The following is a 23,791-nucleotide window of genomic DNA, read 5'->3' as shown; positions in this document are numbered from 1 at the left end:
AAGCGTGCAGCCCTATTATGAAGTTTTTGGAGTCTTTCAGACTAACACACACCTAAGCTGCCTCAAACGGAGGAAGAGCAATCAAAGTATGGTTGGATGAGAGCTTTATAGATCATAATTACAGTCTCACGGGTTATCAGATTTCTAACTTGTTTGATAGCCACAAGGACATTGACAAGATTTATATTGTCTAAATGGGAGTCCCACGATAGGCTCTCATCCAAATCAACACCAAGGTACATATAAGTTTTAGCTCTTTCCAGAGAGTGACTTAGATTACCCAGCCTGTCGTGGCTACCAATAATAAAATACTTGGATTTTTTGACATTTAGACTCAGCTTGTTAACTTGTAGCCAAGTCTGAAGTACAGCTAAGTCGCTATTTAATTTAGATTGTTTTTGTGCTGGATCATACGAACTTATGGTAAAACTTGTGTTGTCTGCACCTACTGGACTTGAATCCGTAATAATCTCTATTTTGGCATTGCGCTCAAAATTCCCCAAAGACTCCGCCTGGGCTAACTGTCGTTTCAGTTCTGTAAAGGCTGCCTGCTGCTCGGGATCAAAAACGAACGGGCTCTTCTTTCTTTGTCAATAGTTTCGATGGTTCTGATGCAGTCTGTGATTCACGTCCTTGGGTCACCGCTTTGACGTTCTCTTCTCTCAGACCAATGCTTTTTTGGGGTAGTACTAAGCCCATAAATGTGATAAATAAAATATACAATTCTCCTTGTTAAGGTTAAGGCCCCTGTCATTCACTCTGGTCAGTAGTTTCTCCAGTCGCTTGTCATATTCAGCTCTGTTAGGACCATAGTGGGGACCATAGATGATGATGTCATCTGAATTGTTTGCCGTTCCACTGCAATATGTCAGCACTTGTTGAATGACCTGCTAATATTTCTCCGGAGCAGAGGTGATGCCAAACATCACTCTCTTTCAAATAACATACCCTTGTATGTTACGAACGTTTTTATGCCACATGAATCCTGAGCTGGATTTGATGGTCGCTTCACTTCAGATGCGATTTACTGAAGATGTTGCCTTCTCTCACGTCTTTAATTACTTTATCAGTTGTGGGAATCGGGTGTCTCTCACGACTGATTGCTTTGTTGGCCCACCAACAACTTTTTTTTACTTCGCTTTGAGACACAATTGATATGACGTCTCTTCAGTTGTAACCACAAGGCTTGACCAATCACATTTGCAATTGAATCGATGATCATCTGCGTAATGTTTAAACTTGAGAACACTTTATGCATGTTTTCTCTTGCCGGGTACTGAACATCTTCGGCAAAATGTACCTTTCTTCCACGTCTGTAACACTCACTACCTGTCTGAGGCTGTCAAGGACTCGATTGACTGGCCCAATTGATAGACATGTTCTTTCTGTTTGCCTCTTGACCACTTCATAATTCCGTGCCAGTTCTTACAAAGTTTAAAACTGAGAGTCTGAAATTTCTCCAAAATTTTACGTCGCAGCTCTTTAGACCGACAGTTTGAGATGATTTGATCTCGAATTTGGGCCTCCATTAATTTCCGTGATCACATTTTTGACATTGCTGGGCTTTTTGCCTAGCCACACAGCTAATTTATCAATTGTTTCACTTTCTCTTTGGACTATTTCTCTGAACAAATGCCGCTTATGTGGAATTTTAATTTGAGACACTTTTCCGGTTATAATCCTTCGCAGTGCCAGTGTTGGGCAACACGTCATCTCGATGGACACGGCGTCTCGATGGACACGGATTGAACCACAACTTGACACAACGAAAGTACTTTAGCACAGCTTGGTCAACCTACCCGCTAACCAGCCCCATACATCATGTTTTATAAAATAACTAAGATAGTACGCGTGCTCTGATTGGCCGAGAGCAGTGTTTGCATGAGAGTATGTAAACATGGTTGTGGCGTCAAGTTGTTTGGTTTTTTGCGCGCTAATCACGCAAGCACAAATTTGAAAAAGTTTTCGAGTTCAAAACTCAAAAAGTTTACTTTATTTACCCATTCCTTCGTCGGCTGAAACTTGGAAAATCGTTACAAAGAAGGTGTGTACATTTTTCTTCGCTTAAGCTGACCTTTTCAAGCGAGAAAAATCCGTATTTTGCAAAGCATCTTTTTGCAAATAAAGAACTGATTACGCGTGCAAGACTTCGTGGACAAGATTTTGCGACTGGTAAGAATTTCTCTTTTAATCAGTGCCTTACAAAGAGTTTTGCGTTTTTTTCTCGGGAAAGTTATTTTATAAAAGCAATAGAAAACTTTTTTCCTGTGTTTGCATAGCCTGATATAAACACTCGAGGCGTTGGGAGAATTCTCGACCGTTATGCAAACCCTCGACTTCGTCTCGGGTTTGCATAACTGTCTCGAATTCTCCCAACCCCTCTCGTGTTTATATCAGGCTATGCAAACACGGAAAACGTTTTCTATTGCTTAAATATTGCACAAAGTAAGCATATGTTAATTCCATGTAAAACCTACACGAAATGTCCTACAATCCCCTGGCAGTTCTGAACAAATTCCTGTCATTAGTACCATAAGTGATGCAAAGAGAAGAAACAAGAAAATGTGCATGTTCCTGTTAGGGTTATATGTTTTTTGGGGAAGTTATTTGTTCGCTGGACTGTACCGTGAACTCCACGCATGGCTACTCACGTGTGTTTGTGATGTGTGCGTTTTGATTTGACGTCCAGTCGATTCCAACATTTCCACTTCATTTGTGACTTTAAAACAACGCGGAAGTAGCTTCCGCAGTAGTAATTTTGCACCCTGAAAGAATTGCTCATTAAAGATGAAATATATCCAAGGATTAATTCCACTGTTAAAGCAAACCAGAAACCAGCCAAGGAATAGAGAGTTCCAGGAGCAGACAACTTTTAAGCCAGAGAAACAAGCCATCGTTCCAAAAATGAACGGAAAACGACAAACGATTAGCACAACAACAACAGTGACAAGCATTGTTAATATCTTGCGGTTCATCTGTTCCCGTCGATGTTGATTTGACGGGAGTTGGTTGCCAGGTGCTGTGGTGTGTTTCAGTTTGAATCCAATCGCAGCGTAGATGAGGATGATAGCAATGATAGGCAGTAATACTAACACAGGGTAGCAGAATAATAAATAAATGATAACGTAACCAATGATTCCAAAATTGAAGGTACAAACATGAAAGTCCGGCATGAATTCGACTAAAGTGGTCATTTTGAATAACGGCACCGTGAACACTATCGCAAAAATCCAAATGACGCCAATCAAAAACCGGGCGATACGAAGAGTTATTATTCTCTTGAGTGGATAAAACACCAGGAAAAAACGATCCAAGGCAGTCACAAGCAAACTTGCAGTGGACACCAAGACTGACATTTGACCAATAAACTGAGATAAACGGCAAAGCAGTTCGCCCGCGACTCCCGTGATAAGCCACTGGTGGCTATATGCAGTGTCGACAATACTGTCGGGAACGGCGTATACAGTGAGCAAAACATCAGCACAGGCCATGTTAAAGATGAAGTAATTACTTGGAGTCCTCATTCTTTGATTAGCGTTTTTGTACACGACCGCGATTAACAAAGCGTTGCCCAACATAGACGACAGCATGAGAAAAACTAAAGCAGTTATTTTCATCCCCTTTACAAAGTCACCTTCTTGTGACCAGTCGGAGGCGCTAGTACTGTTCACAGATTCGATGGAAGGGCCTGCAGGCATTTCGAAGCTCCTACACTGACCAGTAATTCAGATTTTTTCCTTCACAAGGCACCGAGGAGTGTTTTCTCTTCGCTTTGAGGCTTACCACGACTTACCGCGTTTCAAGAGACTCGCAAACTGAGCTTGAAGTGATGAACGTTTGATATTTCTTGTCTTATTATTTAATATTTGGCCAGCAGCTTTCGGAGGAGTGGTCAATAACTCGCATTTTCATTAAAACCTAAACTCTTTGCTTTTATCTTGTACCTCTTTTCACCTGCCTCGTCTCTAAAGTTTACCTGTAATGTCAATTTTACACTTTTTGATAGGGCAATGCAATTAATCAAACTTCCAAGAGAGTTCATTTATCACGTTAATCTCACTACGATAATTTAGACTTGCAATTGATAACGTCGATTTCTTTGAAAACGTAAAAAAAAGCTGTAAGAGTATTAATTTTCCTCTAATGACTTTTTAGGGATGATTAATAATCAGTTGTTGATGGAAAATTTGTTTTTTCCGGAGAAAAAGCAACTTCTAGAAAGGTTTCTACGGTAGTCAGCTATTAATTTTAACATTACAAAGACAACATCTCAATGACGGTGTCATGTTTTTTTACGCGATGATGTTGTTAGGGCTTATAACATTTAACTTGTATTTTGAAGGTATCTACTCATCTTGCTTCCTCTGTGGTTTTCCTTTCAAATCCCTTATATATCATTTAGCTGCTGAACCCTAGGAGAAATTTTATCTGAAGTGTTACATAGATTTTTACGAAAATACGGAAGTTTCGATTTCACAAAATTACTTTAATTTACATTTCAAACTAAGACTCTTACGTAAACTTCGTAAACATAATTTCCGTGTGGAGGCGTTTTTTATTAAAAGAAGGATTTGACTTTCAGTCTGTGCGCGACAAAACATTTTCGTTGATATTTTGGAAAATTTTTTATTTTCTACAAATAAAATAATAGTTAAGATCCCCACGAAACCTCTTTTCGTGCGGTTCTGGCCGTCGGATGCACGAAATATTCTAGCCCGCTGTATTTTGATCAAATTTTAAGGAAAGAAAACTGAACGAGGTGACAAGTACAAAACGTGAATCTGAACGAAGGAGCCTTCTTGCAACAACTATTTCATCTATCCTCAAGGGCACTAGTTGAAGATCTGAGATTCTGTCTGAAGCAGGGATGTTTTCAGAATTTGTTTTTGAATCTCAAGTTTCTGAACAGATGAATTTCTTGGCTGCAATTTTGTCTACCGTAAGTTCCGATAGTAACTGGCTACTCCTAACCTTACCTTTCACGGTCTTAAGTCAAAGAGTCAAACATTGCGAGCGCGTGAAACCCTCCTACACATCACTATTGGACACGAGAAACGGTTTTTCTGGAAGTGGGCAAGGTATTGGGCAGACTGAGTTATTAAAAGAGGCTTACAGGCTCTCCCCTTCTCTTCGCTCCCGTTTTCGCTGTTTGCCCGCTTTTTTTTTCGCTCGTCTGCACTAACCCAAAGCCTGGCACAGGCTAGGTATGGTTTCCACAACCTCTAGGTCTAATATTGGACAGGTTAAAGTTGGATGCTCAGTGGAACCAGAATGTTGAAAAACCGGGTGGGTTTTAATTCTTGGTCTCTTGAAAAATGGGATTTAGAACTGAATTAGGGTGAACAAAATCATTTATTAAGTTCTGAAATCTTGACCAACACGCTTGCCTTTTGCAAAGGATTCTCAAAAGATCCTAAAGAACGATTCTATGAAACGACGTAAAACACAACATATATTTGCATTAGGGGCTGTTTTAATGGAGGGAGGAAGATCCTAGAAGGCGGACCAACTTTTCTTTCGGTTTACAAGCAGAAATTTCGGTCCGTGTGGTTATCAGTGGAGAAAGAATTTAAGATTAAAGATTGCCCGCAGAACAACCCGCCGCCATTTTTGTCTGGTTTGTCACTAGTGCCAGGTTCTTCCTAGCAAAGGCAGTTTACATGGTGCTAGGATCTTCTCATGTTTGGATCTTCCTACCACTCACCTGGGAAAATCCTATAATACTAGGAAACTCCTAGCGCTAGGGACAAGTACAACCTTTTGCATGTAAACGGAATACAGAAAACATATGGCGCTAGGATGATCCGCCGAGAGCAAGAATCTCCCTCCCTGAGAATCAGACAAGTACAGTCGACTCCCGATAACTCGAACCCTCGCTAACGTGAACCTCGCGCTTACTCGAACCAAAATCGATTTCCTCTGGATTTCCGTCATACATTCACTGTACTATTACCCTCGGTAACTCGAACCCTCGATAACTCGAACTCCCGCTAACTGGAACCAATTTTCGTTTCCGCTCAGGTCATTTTCTATATAATTTTACCCTCGATAACTCGAACCATGTTTTGAGCCCTTAAAAAGTCGGGAAAAAAGCCGTCTACTGGCGTCCGAAATATTTAATTTTGGATTTCCTATTGACATTTTGTAGCAGTATAGTTTACCAGTGGAGGCTGATGTTGGTTGTCACAGGCTAACGTGAAGAAGCTTTTCTTCTCAAAACAGTAAAGCGCATGCTCTATTTAGGCTATGTTTTGTTACGTTACGTTCTGATTTATAATCTAGAAGTGTCTTTTAATTTTCACTTGACCTTTCTAATATTAAATGAGATTAAAATGTTCACTGTGCAGTAAAAAGTGTTTTTTACCTTACTCTCGGCTATTTTCTTCGAACTCTCGATAACTCGAACTCCCGATAACTCGAACCTTTTTTAAATTCCCTTGAAGGTTCGAGTTATCGGGAGTCGACTGTACGCAACCCGTGAGCTGGCCGGCGTCAAACGCTGGTTTATTGTTTTTTCCTTCTTCGTCCATCCCAGACTCCGAATCATTCTCCTTTGCTGTGTTTGCACAGTGCTTTGTGTTAATTAATGTTGTTTTTATTCCGATTTTGTAGTTTCCTTAGCTGATTTGAGCTCCAGGGAAGGCCAGCTTCCTATATCCTCTTTTCGAAGTTTAATCTCCACCTTGGTTGGAGACAACATTACAGAGCTGTTTTCTGGGACAATAAGCTGAAAGATAACACGTGCAATAGTAGTAACCTTGAAGAACAGGTTCTAAAAAGGAGGTTAAATACAGCGTTCACCGAAAGGTTAAAAAATGCACTTTATTTGAGTGTCTATGTATTTAGCACGAAAGTACTAATCAGGGACTTTATTTTTACGTCTCCAACTGGAGACGGGACCACCTTATTACGTGGTCAGCAGAGCCACCCGGAGATCTAGCCGCTTGCAGTGCAATTTCTCAGTTATTTTAAGACCCTGAATATTGGTCCGGCTCAGGGAATCAAACCCGCGACCTCTCGCTCTGCAGTCAAGCGCTATACCGACTGCGCAAATACTGCCGCGGTTTGATGGTGTTAAAGGCATACGACACCGATGAAGTTATGAATATATGAAAATAATATATAAGAACTGCAGGAAGAATAATGACATATGACACCCTCGTGGAGGTAAATAAAGGCAACAAGATCAGTCGCAAACTTCGATTTATGTTAAAACACAGCCGTTTAAGTACCAAAATTTACAAAACTGTCTGCAAGCTTATCTGAGCTTTGTCAGGATTGTCGCAAAATTTTGTCGGGTCTTTTCATGGCGAGCACAGCAGTCAGTCGCGGTGAGTCTATTTAGGTGAACTAAGGGCCGTCCACACCAGGTGCTCGAGAACCAGTGCTTGGGTACCGGCACAAAATGGTACTGTGTTCACACCTTGAGTATCCGAAATAAGACTGCGTACATAGTAAATCCATTTCGCCCAGTCAGACGTCATTTTGAAACATGAGCTTAGTAGAGAGAACAAAGCAGTGGACTGCCAAAGAACTAAACAAAAACGCTCTGCACACAAGGACCCGGTACCCACTTTTGTGCCTGAGTACAAGGTCGAGATCTTGTACTCGGGCACCGGCACCGTGCCCGAATTTTAGCGTGGGTACTTGCGAAAAGGGTGTGTTCACATTAGTACCCAGCGAGTACCGTACTAGGGCACCGTGCCCAAGTACCAAGTGTGAACGCTTCCTTTACTGTACAATATCTACACCATGTATTCGGCTACTGGTACCGTGCCCGAATTCTGGCGTTGGTACTTGTGTTCACATTAGTGCCCAGCAAGAACCGTACTAGGGCACCGTGCCTGGGCACCAAGTGTGAACGCGGCCTTTAAATCGGTTAAACTCACCCCATGAAGACAAAGACGGAGTTCAAACACGTTGGAACCACCAAATGAAACGTGAGCATGTAGCTGTTAACGAACAAAACACGTACAATTAAGCACTTGTTGACTTATCCAAGGAAACAATGTGTTCTGACGTGACTTTCTACACCTTTCCACCAAAGCGCGTTTTCCGCATAGAAGATAACGTGTCACTAACTACGTCCCAAGGGAACAAACGACTCGCACGTGATCAGGTCGTGTTCTTTGCAAACGCGGGAAATACATGTGACAGTCGCAGCATTGGCCGAAAGAGTCATTTAGGGCCTGTTTGCATGAAGGTAGGGGGACCCCAGGAAGGTTAGGTAACCCGCTTAGGTGGGGTAACCCGCCTGTCCATATAATCTCTCATTTTAATTTGATCACGTTTACATGATAGGTGGGGTGACCCGCCACATGTTACCTCACCTATCTGTGGTACCCCACCCCCATGTAATCAGGCCCTTAGAACTTGTCTCAATTTTGAGATGGGTGGTATAAATAAATAATGACTTGCTCAACCAAAAACAGTTCGGAGAAACAAAAGTCACTGTTTTTCTTTATGTTAAAATATTTAAGACCGTTTTTCTTATAGACAATAATGCAAAAAAAAAAAAAATTAAAAAATGTACCGATTCAACCTCTACTTACCACAGTTTGATTTGCTTCAACGAAGGTTTGCTCAGGATTGCTTAACTTCGCAAAAATTGACACAACGATGAAGTTTCCCATTGCATACCAGTCATACCTTCATTACAACAGATAAACAATTTAAAGCTTCAAAAAAGCCCACAAAGCTGAGAATCCTGGCTTTGCATATCGGGGAGAAGAAACAAGTGTGCATGTTTCACACAAAGAGGTAGTAATGGTCCGCAAGCGAGCTCTCTAGCGCGAGCGAAAGGCGAAGCGGCAAGGCGAAGAGAATCGGAAGGGGTTTTTTTCAGAACGCCGAACAACTTATGACTCTCAGGTTGCATTTAGGGTCATGATACTGGGAAAAGTGACCTGAAACTTGATTCATTCAGTTTTCTAACCCTAATTAATCACTAAACTTCACAGTCATTCAGCGTTCTGCATTTGAACGCCGGATGACTTTGAAGTTTAGTGATTAGGGTTAGCTAACGGAGTGAATCAAGTTTCAGGTCACCTTTCCTAGTATAGTGACCCTAAAAGGGACCAGGTTCACTCAGTTTTAGCCTGCGTAGCAAGCGTTTCTGTGCGCTTTAGGAGCAAAGCATTAGAAAAATATTATCTACATAATAAAGCTGGAAGGGTTCTATCAAACCAAGGTCAACTCCAGCCTCGTTTTCACCTGTAACTGTAAAATGGGCTATTCAAGATATTTTACCGCAAAGGCCTTTAATTCCGCCTCAGATTCAGTTATGTCCAGAAATATGGCAGTCAATAACGATTTGAATTTTAGTCATCATATTGGCTTTTTCCAAAATAAATTTAAAAAAAAAAATACCCAACAATTTCTCAAAATGTAAATCCTACCTGCACAGGACTTTCTTCTCTTTTTCCTGGAAAAAAAAAAGAATTTATTATCATAACTGGCTGTTTGAAGCATTGACACTCTACAAATTGAATTGAGTAGCAATTCAATCATAATAAGCCACCACCCAGTTAGCTCAGTTGGATAAGTGCCGCTCTGCTGAGTGGGAGGTCATGGGTTTAAACCCCGGCCAGACAATGTGCTGCCTTTGTTGTGACATCTACAAATGGTTAGTCATTCTAGTCTCCTCAGATAAATGTAAGGACAAAAACCCGTAGGCCCTGTTTTATAGGTCAGCTTTCACTGTCCTGATTCTTTTGGGACATAGAAGAACCCACACTGCTCTTCATAAAGAGTAGGGGGCTTAGACCTCGGTGGTGTAGTACAACCTTTCATGGACTGGGTGGGTAGACAAAGAGGTTGATATCATTTGGGACGTTAGTCCTGATTCATCCCCTGTAACCTAGTTGAGTCACTGTGGCGGATTTCAATAAAGAGCAATAAAGCATACAATATGAAGGCCGCTTCAGAAGATTTCAGGACTTGAAAAACAGTCACAGATTTGAATGAAATAAAATATCAACATAACTGCAGATTTGACCTAATAATGGAACACAAGGGAAATTCAGTAGGGCAAAAAACAATCATGGAAAGACAAAGATGACTGGGGAGGAACATTTAAATGAATTGCATTCAACTAAACATAAACAAAAAGCAAAAATTCATTGAGAATTGGGAGAGGTAGAACTAGAAGTCATTTGCAAGTGGCAAGAAAAGCAGGGTTCGAGAACTTGCATGTGGGCTAGGTATACTTGAAAAAATAGCGCCCCCACGTTTGTTTCAATATTTGTTCTGTAATCATCTATAAATGCAAGGTGGCAAAGTGCGGGACCACGAACAAGAAACCTAAAAATAGTATACAACTATCCCCCGAAGGAGAGGCAAATAGTGGTAGATATATATACCGAGCCGCAAAGCATCGAGATATATATATCTAGCGTTGTGAACTGACCCTGAGGGGGATAGTTGTTTTAGTATTTACCAAATTAGCAAGATAAGAAACCAAAAAGGAACTTTTTGTAAATAAAAGACGTCACTTAGTTAGAGTTTGTTTACGTTGCAATTGACAGTGTTTCAGTGATTTTCTTAATGATTTTTTTTTTGCAAATTCAGTATGAAAATTTTTTTCTACCGACCAGTAAACGCTGACAAGTCAAATTTTGTCTCTTTCTTGGTATTTGTTGCTGCAGCTGCTTCATTTACCGCTAAAATTTTATCTTTCAAAAACTGTCACGAATGGAGAAGCCATTGAATCCCGTCCCAAAACAGTGAATATCCAAGGATATTCCGAGTTAACGGCAGCCAATCAGAACACGCAAAAATCGCTATCCACTGATTTGGTGAATACTAAACTAGACTGTCATGACAAAAACCTCTTTAATGACTGGAGTAAAAACACCTTACAAAGAAGTTATGAATACACTTCTCTCAAAAAAACAGGGAGGCCATTAAGGCACATAATATTGTTAACCCTTTAAGCCCCAGTATCCACATACAAATTCTCCAAACTGATCTCCATACATTTCCTTAAAGAATGAGTTGAGAGAATTTGATTAAAAATCAAGGCGTTTTTACTTGGGTGATTGTTTTATTAATTCTCATAACTTATCTGTTGACAATGTATGGATATTGTTAGGAGGAAATTGATCTTGGTCACTATTGGGACTGAAAGGGTTAAGGGCTCATTTAGTGTTATGGGTGAAGTGACTGGTATCAAAATGGCATGCATGCTTATCATCTCCCTCACCTCTTCTGTTAGCTCCCACCTGTGGGAACCAGAAGTACACCCTTCCTGTTTTAAGAATTCATCAAAATCTGTCGTCCTCTTTCGGCAACAAGACCAAAATTTATACCTAAAAATAGAACAAAAGTAACATAATTAAGTTCCTCCTCTGATTGTTGGCCTATTTTGACTGTAGTTACAATAATACGCATGTAAAAAAAGTAAACATGCATGCGAACCAAAGGCCTAGACCTCTGATGCTCATCCTGGTTTCCTTAGCATGAATCATGCCAAGGAGTATTGCTACTCCCCCCTGGGTGGGATGTTAGCCCATCGCAGGGTTACTCCCTGCATGGAGTGTGTAGCCGGTACCCACTGATACACCAGGGTGAAGAGAGACAAAGTGGAGTATAGTTCCTTGTCTAAGGAAACAACATGATGGGCAAGCCCTGAACTTCAGACCTCCAGACCTGGAGTTCAAGGTGTTAACCGCTAGGCCACACACGCCTCCCATCTTTAGCATAAAATGTATTTATGGATGACTTTTCACCCTACCCTTCATGGAATACTGGAACTCCATAATGGTACCAGCACTTTTCATCATTGGTGCTTTCATTTACGTATGACTGAAATATAGGGATACAAAGCACAGTTATGAACGATTTTGGCCATAACATCTCAGTGCATTGAAGAAAGACTTTTAACAAATGATTGAAGTATTGATCGCACATACCCTATTACAACCACTGTTCTTGCACATTGTGCCAGGTTTAATGCCACCATCCGTTTCATTTCCTTTAAAATAAAACACCGTAATGACTATAGAGCTCTATTTTAGGTTTCCATCAAAAGAAATACAAATTCACACTTCATTTGCCTGCTCTCAGGTTGGCCTGGTCGTTTAATTCAAGCATGAATATTTTTTGTTCTTTTTATCGACCAAGGTTGTTCACTAAACTGTAGTCATGGATCACATCCACTTCTACCTATTTTCATCTACAGTTCGCATAATTAGGTTACTTCATCAGTGAAAAGAAAGAAATACAGTCAAAAGGCCCAAGCACAAGAAATAGAATATAAAACAATAAATGGACATTATAACTTAACCAGACACTTATAAGCTCTGGGCTTACGCATCTTCGTCAGGGGTTTTGGGAGGGCTCATACAGAGTTTATAAATGGACAGACTTACAGCTATATCTAAGAGGGCTTACAACCTGACTAGAACAAGGGCTTCGAAACAAGCTGTGGCAGTACTGATCAAAATTATATGTTTTGCATTCATTGTTTTTAGGCTTCAAAATATTCATCAAAATGATTTTAATAGAATTCATTGCATGAGAAGCTAGAAGGGGGCATATATCTGGAGGGTGGGGGGGGGCTTAAAATCAGATGTATTTTTAGGGCGTGGTTAGGGGAAGCTTAGATGGGGGGGGGGGCTTATTAATTTTCTTCCCCTGAAAAGGGGGGGCTTAATAGAGGATTTGTGGTCTAAAGCCTTCACCATAAGCCTTTATTTCCAAACTAACCTTCACTTGTAGCAGGTTTGTCTTTTTCTTGTTCTCTTTGTTTAAGCACAGCCTTTTTTAAAGACTCCATCACAGACATCTTCAATCGTTTCTTGGGAAGATCATCACTAAACAACACAAAAACAACAACAGTCAATAAGCTGGTGACAAAACAAAATCACGCAAGTTGGTCAGCACACAATTCTTAAAGAAGCTGATGACTATATACCTTGGCCTTTCAACAGGCTTAGTACGTAAAGGTTTCCGTTTGGGAGGTTCGACTTTTATTACCTGGGAGAAAAAACAAAATTATGTCAACCATGATAAACAATATCTGCCGTGGATACTATCACACGTACATGTACATGTCTGAGCTGATGTTTACCTGCCTTTGCATGGCAATAGTTTACTGTGTTGTTTGCCTTTCTCTGACCTGCATGTACTCTGTACACATGAGATTCTAACCTAAACCGTGAACAGAATTTGACTACTTCTTTCCTATTCTTCCTTTATTTTTTAAAAGTTCTTTATAACAACCTTATCTACTCATTTGCTCTGTTTGTTGGCACAGTTTCAGGATTTTTTAAAACGGAAGTTTTCTTCTAACACTCCTCCAAAAGAGAGATGACATCCATCAATTAGTATTTTGGGCATATTCTTGAATTAATTTTTCTCCATTCGGTTTTAGTCAGAAATTTGTCTATTTTATCTTTGGAAAACCAGGAACTCTTTCAACATTTGTTTGAGCTCACTCATGCATGGACAGCTGGGCTCCTGTACAGCTGCCTAGAAATGAGGATGCTACTTTATATTGGAACAATAACCGATCCAATCAGTTGGTTACTTCCTACATCTTCCAGACGTGGCCAGCACCAGTTGGTAACAAAAAGAATTAGGCAGGACTAAAGTTAATCAGTAAGGCCAAATATTTTGCATGAATAATAATCCATATTATTGCACACATCAATTTCCTGTCATTAGTTATAACTTGATGTCCTGTTCTAACTAGTTCTTTCCATCATGGCCACTGCTAATGAAGAATGCAACCACTGATCATGAGGTTCTCTGGTACTGCACAAACACTTGATCCTTCTTTAAAGCATACTTACTTCATCAAGACCAAGAGGTTTTTCATCTGTTATTGGTTTTTCTGGTTCAGGTGGTTTCACATTACTATGCCTTGATGCAGTGCAACCCTGAAGTGAATTAAGTTCATAAAAAAATTCACTATACTTAAATCAGGGCTTCTGATATTTCGCGCGGTCGCAGACCCACGAAATTCAGGTATTTCCGCGAAATTCCCCAAAAAACGCGAAATACCGCAAAATCCGCCAGAAAAATTTCCAAATACATGTCGGCAAAACATATTTAATACTTATCTTGGCTATTAGACCTGTTTTATTCACCCCAAATGTCCAAATTTATCTTGAAACTTTGTCATTGCACACTATGAAAAGTTCTTATTAAATTTCAAATATGCTAATTATTAATGCCCAGTTTCCTTTCAGTCCAAAAAGTCCCGGCCAAATTCTTTGAATTCAACGGGCGCACTGATGCGCGGAACGCCTGGAAGAAAATCCACTAGTCTGACACATGCGCAGTGGGCACCATGTGCTTCAGCGGGGTCGATTTTGGAAACCAAATTTTATCCTTCGTGGATGTTTTATTCGGGCATTTTGCTTCGTCTTTAGGAAAATCAAAGTCAGAGTCCTTGGAGGAGTTGAGTTGAGGTACAAAGAAGTCAAGTTTTCATTTTTTTCCGTTTTTTTCCGGTTAAAATCTTTGCTTCGAGGGCATTTTCCAGTCAATAACGAAGCTCAAGAGAGCCTTTATTGTTGTGTGCACACGCGTGAACAAACTCAAAATCGCCTTTGAAAAGTGGGTATTCAAGGACTGCTTGGACACATGGCCGCCCCGCAGGGTGAAGAAGACTTTCATAAAGAGAGAATCAAGTTATTTTGTCGAAGATGTGGAAATCCTTTTGATCAAAATTCAAATGACAGACACAATCCTCAACCTGCTGCTAAATTTGCAAAGGAAATTCTTGAGATTGACAACCTGGATATTGCTTCGGACAATTCATTCATTCATCCACCATTTTTGTGCCGTCGCTATGTTGCGAAAATACAAAGGTTTAAAAAAAGTAAGAACAAAAATCATCCAAAGTTTCCCGGTGATCAAGATAAATATTGCGTTTTTAAAACACATAATGAATATCTTGAAGTTGTCTCCCATAAAACGCACGAACAGTGCCCTTCTGGGACAAATAACTGCTCTTGCCTATAGTTCAAAATGTGTTTCTTCCTGGAAACTTTTCGATTATCAGACATGTACTCGTGCAGCGGTATAAATTCATAGTCCTCTATATCAATACGCGAAGAACTGATATCGGCGTCCGCCATGTTGGAAATGCGAACCAAACTACGCATGCGCATTTGTTTGGCCGTGCGAAAAAAGTCCTGGATCTAGCAGTCCGAAATTTTATAAAGATCGTGGGCGGAAATTTCATAGTGTTGCAATGAGTAAACAACGTCCCAAAACTACCAGGCGTTTTTAGATGAACGTTGCAAAAAACTGGGCACTAACCATAATGTTAATAGCTTTAGCATTCGCTCATTCGCTCAATTGATCGATTTTAGCGAAATTTGCCAAAAAAATCCAGCGAAATCGGTTGTTTTTTACTGATTGTTTCTTGGCTTTCTCCGAATTTTGACTTTTCTCTCGCGAAAATCTCGCAAAATCGGCTGATTTTTCTACGAATTTTGACTTTTTTCCCGCGAAAATCCCGTGAAATCGGCCGATTTTTCCGCGAATTTGCCCCTGAGAATCCCGCGAAATTTTGCTTTTTTTCCGCAAAATATCAGAAGCCCTGTTAAATATTCATTCAAAGTATATCTCCATCAATGACTCAGGGGCACCCAATGACCAAATGTTTTAAATATGTCAGAAGTGTCTCCAATGATTTTCATTATGCTTTAGAAGCCTGTTTGGTTAATTTGGACCTGCCCTGAAACTATTTACACGTTTGGATGTCTTAGTTTTAGGTGGCTCTTTCGTGTCATTCAAACTGTTAGCTAGCCAAAACTTCAAGGACATGGAGTAGCCATTAACTTTCATTATTATATGTAACAAGATATTTCTTCCTACCAAAATTTTCAGGACACCTTTCATTCACAATATAATCGCATATTTAAACTTCGAAACAAAAAATGTTAAAAACACAGCCTCTGAAAATCTTAGGTAAGTTAGCAGAAAAACTAAGAGTGTTTTAGAAATGGTTTTCCAGACCTTGTTAACCTTTCACAGGAATTAGAAATTTCTACAAAATATTTGCTCCTTTGAACAGTTATTTTACAGAAAGTCATTATTAAAGTGCCCAGATGATTATTCTTCATAATATCATACTCAGCTTGATCTAATGATTATTGCATATCATATTATTACAATATAATGATTATCCCCTTAAATCTCCTTGACCAAAGTCTTTAACCTCATAAAAGACGCATAAAAAGAATATTTCACTTTGAGGAATGTTTAAGTAACTTTATTAACAATAAATACTTACAGGAATGTTGAGGAATTCTGTAAAATCTGTAACCCTTTTCTTGCAGCAAGACCAACCCTGTAATCAAAAGCAAAACAAAAGAACCATTGGACTCTATGAAAGCATGGAGACACAAATATGTTACATCAGTGGCCATTATTTATGGTTTTATTTCACATGTTAAAAGCACTGAGTATTTGTACCTTGTATGCATCATGAAAAACTGGAGCACCTGGGTGGTGGAGACACTTAGCTGAAAAACAATAACATAATATCACCACACTATTCAGCTACAGTGTGGATATTATTTTAGTACAACCTGCATTTTAAAAACCCTTCTTTATTTAGTGGCAAAGCATTTTACTTTCGTGCAATTATCTATACAAAACTTCAACATCCTCCCTAGGCAAACCTCAGGCATCTGACCATCACCTGTTCCGGGGAGTGGGAATATGACCTTTGCTTAGGTAGGGTGGAGAATTTAAACTGCAAGTGTCAAGTTTAACTTCTTTCTTAAAACCTAGTTTGATAGATGCGATCTTTCCCATAGTTAGGTGGAGGAGTTTAAGGGGAGAGACACAGGCTTTGTAACCAAATGGCTTGTTTGACAAGGACGTCAAAAGCTTCATGTATGCATTGTTGTTACTATGACCCTAATTTCACTCCATTTTTTAATACAAAGTTCATTATCATTGCGAGGTACTAGCCAGACTTACTTTTGGATGTCCGAAACATTCACTATAAATTAATCCACACACCACAATACAAGTAAATGCAAAGTTTGTTTTATTGAATTCATGATCTGAGCATCTTTCTTCCCTGATGAGCCACAAATCGATTAATTGTAGAAAGAACCATTACAATTATAGACATTACTAAAACTAAATCATTGGATAATGGAATTCTAGAGCTCTGATTGGCTTAGCCATCATGGTATATGAGCCATTATACCATGCTCTCCAAATATGGTAACTATATGTGTCTGCTCAAAATTAAAAACAAGCTGAAAATCAGTTGTTTTCACAAATGAAGTCAGGAAGAATTCTGGATATTTTGTGGGTGTTTTCACACTCGCGCTTGTTGGATATGCGATGATTATAGTACCATCTCATATCCAACGTGCACTCGTGGAAAAATTGTTAATTGTTCTAAACATGTTGAGTTGTTTGAATATTCTAATCTAGGGAGTTTCACAGCGACAGCAACAAGAACATCAAAAAAGCAGTAGGTTCACATTAGCAAAACAACAACTTTGCACGTGCAGCATACTTCTCTGTACATTTCTTCGCCATCACTGCATGACAACGACATAAATAGACCTTTCTACTGATACGGCGGCCATATTGAATTTATTAGATTTAAGGAGTATTATGGGTTGCCCAGGGGGGACTCGCTCAGTATTTACGCGTGCTTTTTGGGCAAAAAAAGACCATCAATGTATATTTCTCGGGAAAAAGGCGATCATAATTACATCCAAACACGGCACAACGATCTTTTTTCCCATTACAATCTTTTTCTAAGAAAACTTTTAAAAAATTCGGCCCAAAAAGCCCGCATACATACTGACGTGAGTATACTGTGTCTTGCTGATGCCCCTGGGCATCCCATAATACTCCTTAAATCCAATTAATTCAATATGGCCGCCGTATCAGTAAAAAGGTCTATTGCCTGATTTCATGTTTAATCATAACTATAACAAAATTCTCAAATCTGATTGGTTATCAACTGCCCTGATTTCAGCTTTAATAGGACAGTTTATTAGGACAGTATGCATCATGCCTTAGTAACTGGACAGTACGCGCCATAAGGCACTCGCTTAAATGGCTTTTTTTTTCACTGCTAGCAAAAAATAATCTTGGAATTTCTTGTTTTTTGATTTTAAAAAGAGCCATATGTATCACAGATTTTGTTAAAGTTATGATTAACTGGTAACAGAACTTTGTGTTGTCCAATTCAGTCCTGTAATCATACTCGTGATTAAACAAATCGGACCCCTGCTACGCGGTCGTCCATGGTTTTGTTAATCACTGGTATGATGACAGGCTGAATTGGACTCCACTCAGTCCTGTTACCATTACTTATTGCCCACGTGCCCATATGATGGCAAACTTCTGTTTCTCTTTTTAAACTTGGATATTTTTCTTAAGAATTCAGTTCCAGGAGAGTTCGCCTACATTGGACAAAGTGAGTGAATTGAGATAATTGCGCTTAATTTTTGGAGTCCCTTTTTATGTGACATTTTCGCAGCCATCACCAACTCCAAAATTGTTGAGATCTAACATGGTAACGTGACGTCACACTTGTCTTTTATTATGTACCCTGCTCAGCATCCAAGTCATACAAAGGTCAAGGCATCCACAAGGCAGTCTTAGTTTTGAGCCACCTTCACCGTTTCTATTGAAGATTTACGATTTAACTTGGCAAATCCGCCAGCATAAACATTTTTTCCACTATAACTGTTTTTACTGCCATTTTACCAACTCAGAAACTGGTAATTACCGTTTCACGCTAAATCTGTTTTCCGCTAAGCATACGCAGATGTGACATATCCAATATAGCCGGTAACTTAAATCAAGTTGCCCATTTCAACGATCTTACTCGGAGACAAGCTATAAACGTAGACCTAAATCTAAAACAAACAATGTTAAATAGTCATTTTTCCACGGAAAGTGGAACACATAGGAACCGAAAGGAACTTGGGAAAAATAAAGCTGTCAAAACGGAATTTAACTTTTGCTCCGTTAGAAAATAACCAACTAATGCGCTTCGAGTTCATGACCCACCTTCTCTATTTTCTTCTTCTCTGTATTCTTTCCCGCATCCCTTGTTATAACACCTGAGCAACACCTGAGCAGACATTTCAGCGACCAAAATACACCTCAACTCGCCAAAAACTTCGTAAATTTATCGAACGGTGAAAACTCACCGGCCGTCACCGGATGGAGATAGAATGAAATTCACATGTGCCAAATTTATAACCGCTGACCAGACTATACCGGAAGTAGTATTACATCGTCAAAGTGGGCAAACTGCCTGAACTGCTTGCAAACCATTTGCAGAAATCAGTTCCATTTACCGAAAAACGGCCGCGAAAGTCTGAAACTGGTAACAACGATGGCTCAGTGAAGAAATAGCCTGAGTAGCAGGCGTCAAAAGGGGCGACAGGGGAAAGGAATTAAAAGGAAGAGAAAAGGGGAGGGGAATTGGAGGGTTACGGGTCATCTCGCCCCAGTTATTAACTGACTGGAATAGGGGGCTAAGTAACCGGGGCGAAATGACTTGGGGGTGAAATGAGCGGTTACCGATTGGAGACCCTGCCACGCAGGCCATTGAAGAAATCAGACGTTCCATTGCTTTTTGAAATTTTCCACCAAAACCTACCAGATGTATTCCGTCCAAACTTCACAAAAAGCAGACTGTGTTTCTGTGTTGGGTTGGAGATGGATGGGTATTGGTTTTGTCAAATAGCCGTACAATTTATGACATCTAACAGAACCATTGAGTTCTTAAAGTATATGTATATATATGCCAAGCCACACTCAGATTGGTTGAAGCAAATTTACAACCAATCAGAAGCACTACCAAGATCTTGGCACAGACACGTCATCAGTATGGAATTTGAACTTGTTCCTCAGACATAGACTACGAGGAGTCTCTCTTTCTTCTTGGTCTGTTGAGGATGTTGAGCAAAGCGAGCGACACACGCAAATGACTACTCCTGTTGACGCTCACGCGCATGCACTCCCTCACTAAAATCTGAAGAAAAAGAGACTGCTCGCAGTCTATTCAGACATCATTTCGCAGGGAAACCAGTGGTGGTATCATAAAATGTCGACTGTTTTTCCAGGCTAGAAAAATCAACCCTCGATTCAGGTTGAACACTGGTTGACCCCTACGGTATTATTCATGATCTATCCTCAATACCAGACTGTTTTGGTTTCTTCATAAATGATACCCTATTTCAAACCAGAACTCTCTTTTATTACAAAATATTGAATATTCAAAGCAGCACGAGATACAACAATTCCACTTCTTAAATTTTACTATTTTAAAATAATATATTTTATCACTCATTTTATAGGAAACAACTTTTTTTACAAGACAAGGGAATATTAACTATTCCCTTCATAGAGAAGCAATTCAAACATACAGTGGTCTGACATTTCTACATGTAGTAGAACTATACTTGTCTCATACAAGCCTCAAAAAATACTTTGCTTTTTATAAATAAATAAATAAATAAGGACCATCGGTCATTCACACTTCATCTTGCAAATAAATTGTCACTTACAATTGTTGTAAAGTTTCCAGATTCAATTAAAAAGAAATCAACTTAATTGCCCACTTTTAAGTTATGCAAATTCATTTGTTGTCTTGCTTAAAGCACACCCTCAAATAGGCCCATACAATATAGCTGGGGAGGGGGGGGGGAGGGTGCAGAGCTACACATAGGCTAGGCCCATACAGATGGCTGAAAGGTAAAGACTACACTCCTCACACAATAACTATTCACTATTCTCACCTTACAAAAAGTTCATGACATTTCAAACAGGGCAGTCATCTCAAGAAATTGCTACAGTTTGTGCTATAGATATGAAATCTTAGCAGAAAGTGAGTATCCTGGGAGATCTGACTCCTGACAGAGAAGGGTTTGTAGTGTCAATGTACTCAAACAAGGAACATTAGAGCGACATAATGACAACAAGATGGGGTTGAACCCCATCTTGTTCATTTTTGTGACAATGTACCAGTAACTTACAGGACGGGAAAAAAAAGGTGAACTGCAGGGAGATACTGAAATAATAGGGAAGTGTTTAGAGCACAGCAAAAACATCACTGATTTTGTAAAGAACAGATACAGGAATTAAGAAATTTTGACAGCTTCTACTCATCAGACTCACCAAATAGATGTTCAGTTCCTTGATGATAGAAAATATTCTTTGACCAGTAAATATAATGTGGAAGTATTGTTAGCTTTGACCAACTCTACAAACACTTCAGTTACAAAGAAATAAAAATTTCCACATTGCTGAAAACTCAGTTTTCTTCAAAAGAAAGAGAATTGTGTGGAAATATGGGGGATAAACCAGAAGGGATTGACATAACCCAAGTGTTTAGGTGGCAGAGGAAAAACTGGGAATCTGTTGTTGCAGTGTAACTAGATTATTACAAAGTCATTTTATGGCTCCAAAGAGCTATAAAATTTATTCACCTTTGACCTATATCCCCAAAATGGTTTCGAAAGGTCCAGAGAATTACTACCATCATCACTAAGTTCTGATGGTGATGACTTGACATGATTCCTTACTAGTCTCAAAATTTGTCTTATCTCTTCAATTACAATCTTTAAGTCCATAGTTCCTTGACTCGCTTTGAGTGTTGCCTCATTGAAGGGGAAAGCAAGAATGCAGTTGCCAATTTGAGGTTTTAGGGAACAGCTAGTCTTGTGATCAGACCTAACAGCAGTTGGAACCCGTGGGAAGTATTTTGAGGTTGAGTGATGCAAGTTGCCTGAGTGCTGAATACCATACAGCAATGATGCTTCCGAGTTATAGCGTCGCAGGTAACAGTGAGGTGGCAGTTCACTTTTTTTTGGCCTTGAAAACTCAGAAGATGGATCCAAAGCTTTGCCTTTAATTACACTTTGTGGTCTTGCTAATTCTAAAGCCCTTCCTGTGTGTGCCTTTCCATGACCCTTTTTACCTTCCTCCATTTCCTCCAGACAAAGTGATTGACCGTTCTCATTCTCTGCTTCCAATACATAACCAGAATTGCTTTTAAAATCAGATTGAGAAGCACAATTAAGAGTAATATTAATTTTGTCACAACCTGAGCTGGTCTGGCCATCACAATCATCACTTGATGCAGCTTTAATAAACTCTTCTGAACTGCTAAGTTTCTTATTACTACAAAGAGTGTGCTTTGAACATGGCGTTTTGCATTCTTGGCATGACTTTATTGTTTTAACACTATTTGCACCAGACACAGGGCATTTGTGCTTTTGATTTTTGCTTCTCATCTTCCTATTCCCAACATGCATGACATGATTCTTGCCAGACTCTTTAACATCTCTACATTCAGCTTCCTCTTGTGCTTGAGAAAGGGGCAGTGAAATCTTAGAATTTTTTCTACATATTATGTCATTCATGTTTGAGTTGTAGCTTTTGAAATTACTCCTTGGAACACTGTGGACTACACCTCTAGATTTTCTCCTAGTAGCTGTGGTCTCCTTTTCTTTCCTGCCCCGTTTGATGTCAGCTTCAGAAAAGTCCACAATTTCGAGAATGTCATTTAGCAGTGGTCTCTTGACCAGCTCATCTTGAGTGCAATCATTGCCTAGAGCAGGGGAAAAATTGACCTCCAGCAACCATGGTTTCAGCTTTTCATCGATAAGAACATCAAAGCCAAACAACTCAAAGCAGTTGTAAGAATCACTGGGTACGTCTTGGACTTGGGACAACAGAGTAATTATGATGATTGACGTGATTCGATGCCACAGCACACGATCATCTATGTTGTGTTTGTGCAGGTAGACACGGAATTGGCTAAGGGTCCATTTACAACCAACCCCAATACTTTCCTTTTTTGTGGAATACTGTGGACCAGATTTGTTAATACTGGTGTTCGTCAGATGTGAAAAATGATTGTCAAGTGAAGAAAGATCAAATTTTTCAGTGCTGAATCTCACAATACCCTCATGGTAAATGTAAAGCTGGAAAGGGTGAAATGATGTAACAATGGCATACAAACGTAGATCAAACTTGTAACCCGAAATAAGAAAAGGTTTGATCACATATTTTTGAACAACCACAGCACAGTCATAAGTCAAATCATGAAGATCCTTGAAAATAAAGATTCCTCTTCCACAGGACTGCTCCGTCGGTTTGCAAATCCAGTAATTTGATCTCTTATCGCCATCTTCTTTGGAAAATTCTGAAACAAACTTTTTATACTCATTTGGCAAAATAAACGTGCGAGGAAAAAAATCAAAAATAGAACCTCCATAGGACGCTTTCATTCGTCTAAGGTTTCTTGCTAAGCCATCTTTTTTCGTGATCTTTGTTGATTTTGGAAAGTGATTTAGACGCTGCCAAGGTCGACAGTTTTTGTATTCACTGGTTGTGAAGCCTTGAGTTTTCCACCACAAATTCCAGTCCCCGCTTTCTTCGAGATTATCTTCGTTATACTCTTTCCAGCCACGCTCTAAGCACACTTCTCTCAGAATATCGGGTGCTTTATCACAGAGGCGAAAAACAACAACATCCATTAAACACCGGTGAGTTGAAGTCCAATGGTAATAGCCGGCTTCTGAAGCATGAAAACATGAAGATTAATAAGTCAGGACCTTTCCCTAGGGAGTTTGTTTGATGGTTTCATTTGGTTAAAAGCACGAATTTTGTCTTATGATCTTGTGATCCCTGTTGAGCCCACTGCGTTTCGATAGTCTTTCCTAAATTTGGTGAACAAATTAGGTGATAAAAAATTAAAAGGCGTCGAAGAATCGAAGATAAAGTAAGAAATTGGTGACGTAACCGCAGGCTCAAAAACAAGTTTCTTATG

General features: G+C 39.6%; 3 protein-coding genes across 3 annotated transcripts; all 3 read right to left on the bottom strand.

The window, feature by feature from the left end:
• Positions 1-2,603: 2,603 nt before the first annotated feature.
• Positions 2,604-3,956, bottom strand: LOC140932137 (RYamide receptor-like). Its single transcript, XM_073381787.1, has one exon. It carries the CDS (start codon positions 3,696-3,698, stop codon positions 2,604-2,606), a length of 1,095 nt encoding a protein of 364 aa, XP_073237888.1. The 5' UTR covers positions 3,699-3,956.
• A 2,516-nt stretch (positions 3,957-6,472) lies between these two features.
• Positions 6,473-19,118, bottom strand: LOC140922017 (cysteine and histidine-rich domain-containing protein 1-like). The gene is made up of 13 exons (XM_073372051.1): positions 19,015-19,118; positions 16,435-16,484; positions 16,253-16,309; positions 13,797-13,883; positions 12,917-12,978; positions 12,709-12,815; positions 11,913-11,974; positions 11,735-11,805; positions 11,204-11,309; positions 9,399-9,424; positions 8,553-8,649; positions 7,890-7,952; positions 6,473-6,727 (listed from the first exon to the last, which is right to left on the bottom strand). The coding sequence occupies exons 1-13, from the start codon at positions 19,088-19,090 to the stop codon at positions 6,596-6,598; spliced, it is 996 nt and encodes a 331-aa protein (XP_073228152.1). The 5' UTR covers positions 19,091-19,118; the 3' UTR covers positions 6,473-6,595.
• A 1,905-nt stretch (positions 19,119-21,023) lies between these two features.
• On the bottom strand, positions 21,024-23,661 carry LOC140921708 (uncharacterized). The gene has a single exon (XM_073371723.1). It carries the CDS (start codon positions 23,496-23,498, stop codon positions 21,411-21,413), a length of 2,088 nt encoding a protein of 695 aa, XP_073227824.1. The 5' UTR covers positions 23,499-23,661; the 3' UTR covers positions 21,024-21,410.
• Between the last annotated feature and the right edge of the window lie 130 nt (positions 23,662-23,791).

Source organism: Porites lutea, chromosome 1 (genome assembly GCF_958299795.1).
Source record: "Porites lutea chromosome 1, jaPorLute2.1, whole genome shotgun sequence".
NCBI classification, from domain to species: domain Eukaryota; kingdom Metazoa; phylum Cnidaria; class Anthozoa; order Scleractinia; family Poritidae; genus Porites; species Porites lutea.
This window is presented reverse-complemented; position numbering and strand designations above follow the sequence as displayed.

Bases quoted from the DNA above. Each gene is read 5' to 3' on its own strand.
- LOC140932137 (XM_073381787.1), bottom strand. From the start codon at position 3,698: ATGCCTGCAGGCCCTTCCATCGAATCTGTGAACAGTACTAGCGCCTCC.
- LOC140922017 (XM_073372051.1), bottom strand. From the start codon at position 19,090: ATGTCTGCTCAGGTGTTGCTCAGGTGTTATAACAAGGGATGCGGGAAA. The intron at 11,975-12,708 runs GTTAGTTTGGAA...TTTATTTTAAAG, and splicing joins CAAACCTGCTACAAGTGAAG to GAAATGAAACGGATGGTGGC. The intron at 11,310-11,734 runs GTAGGGTGAAAA...TTCTATTTTTAG, and splicing joins GTTCCAGTATTCCATGAAGG to GTATAAATTTTGGTCTTGTT.
- LOC140921708 (XM_073371723.1), bottom strand. From the start codon at position 23,498: ATGGATGTTGTTGTTTTTCGCCTCTGTGATAAAGCACCCGATATTCTG.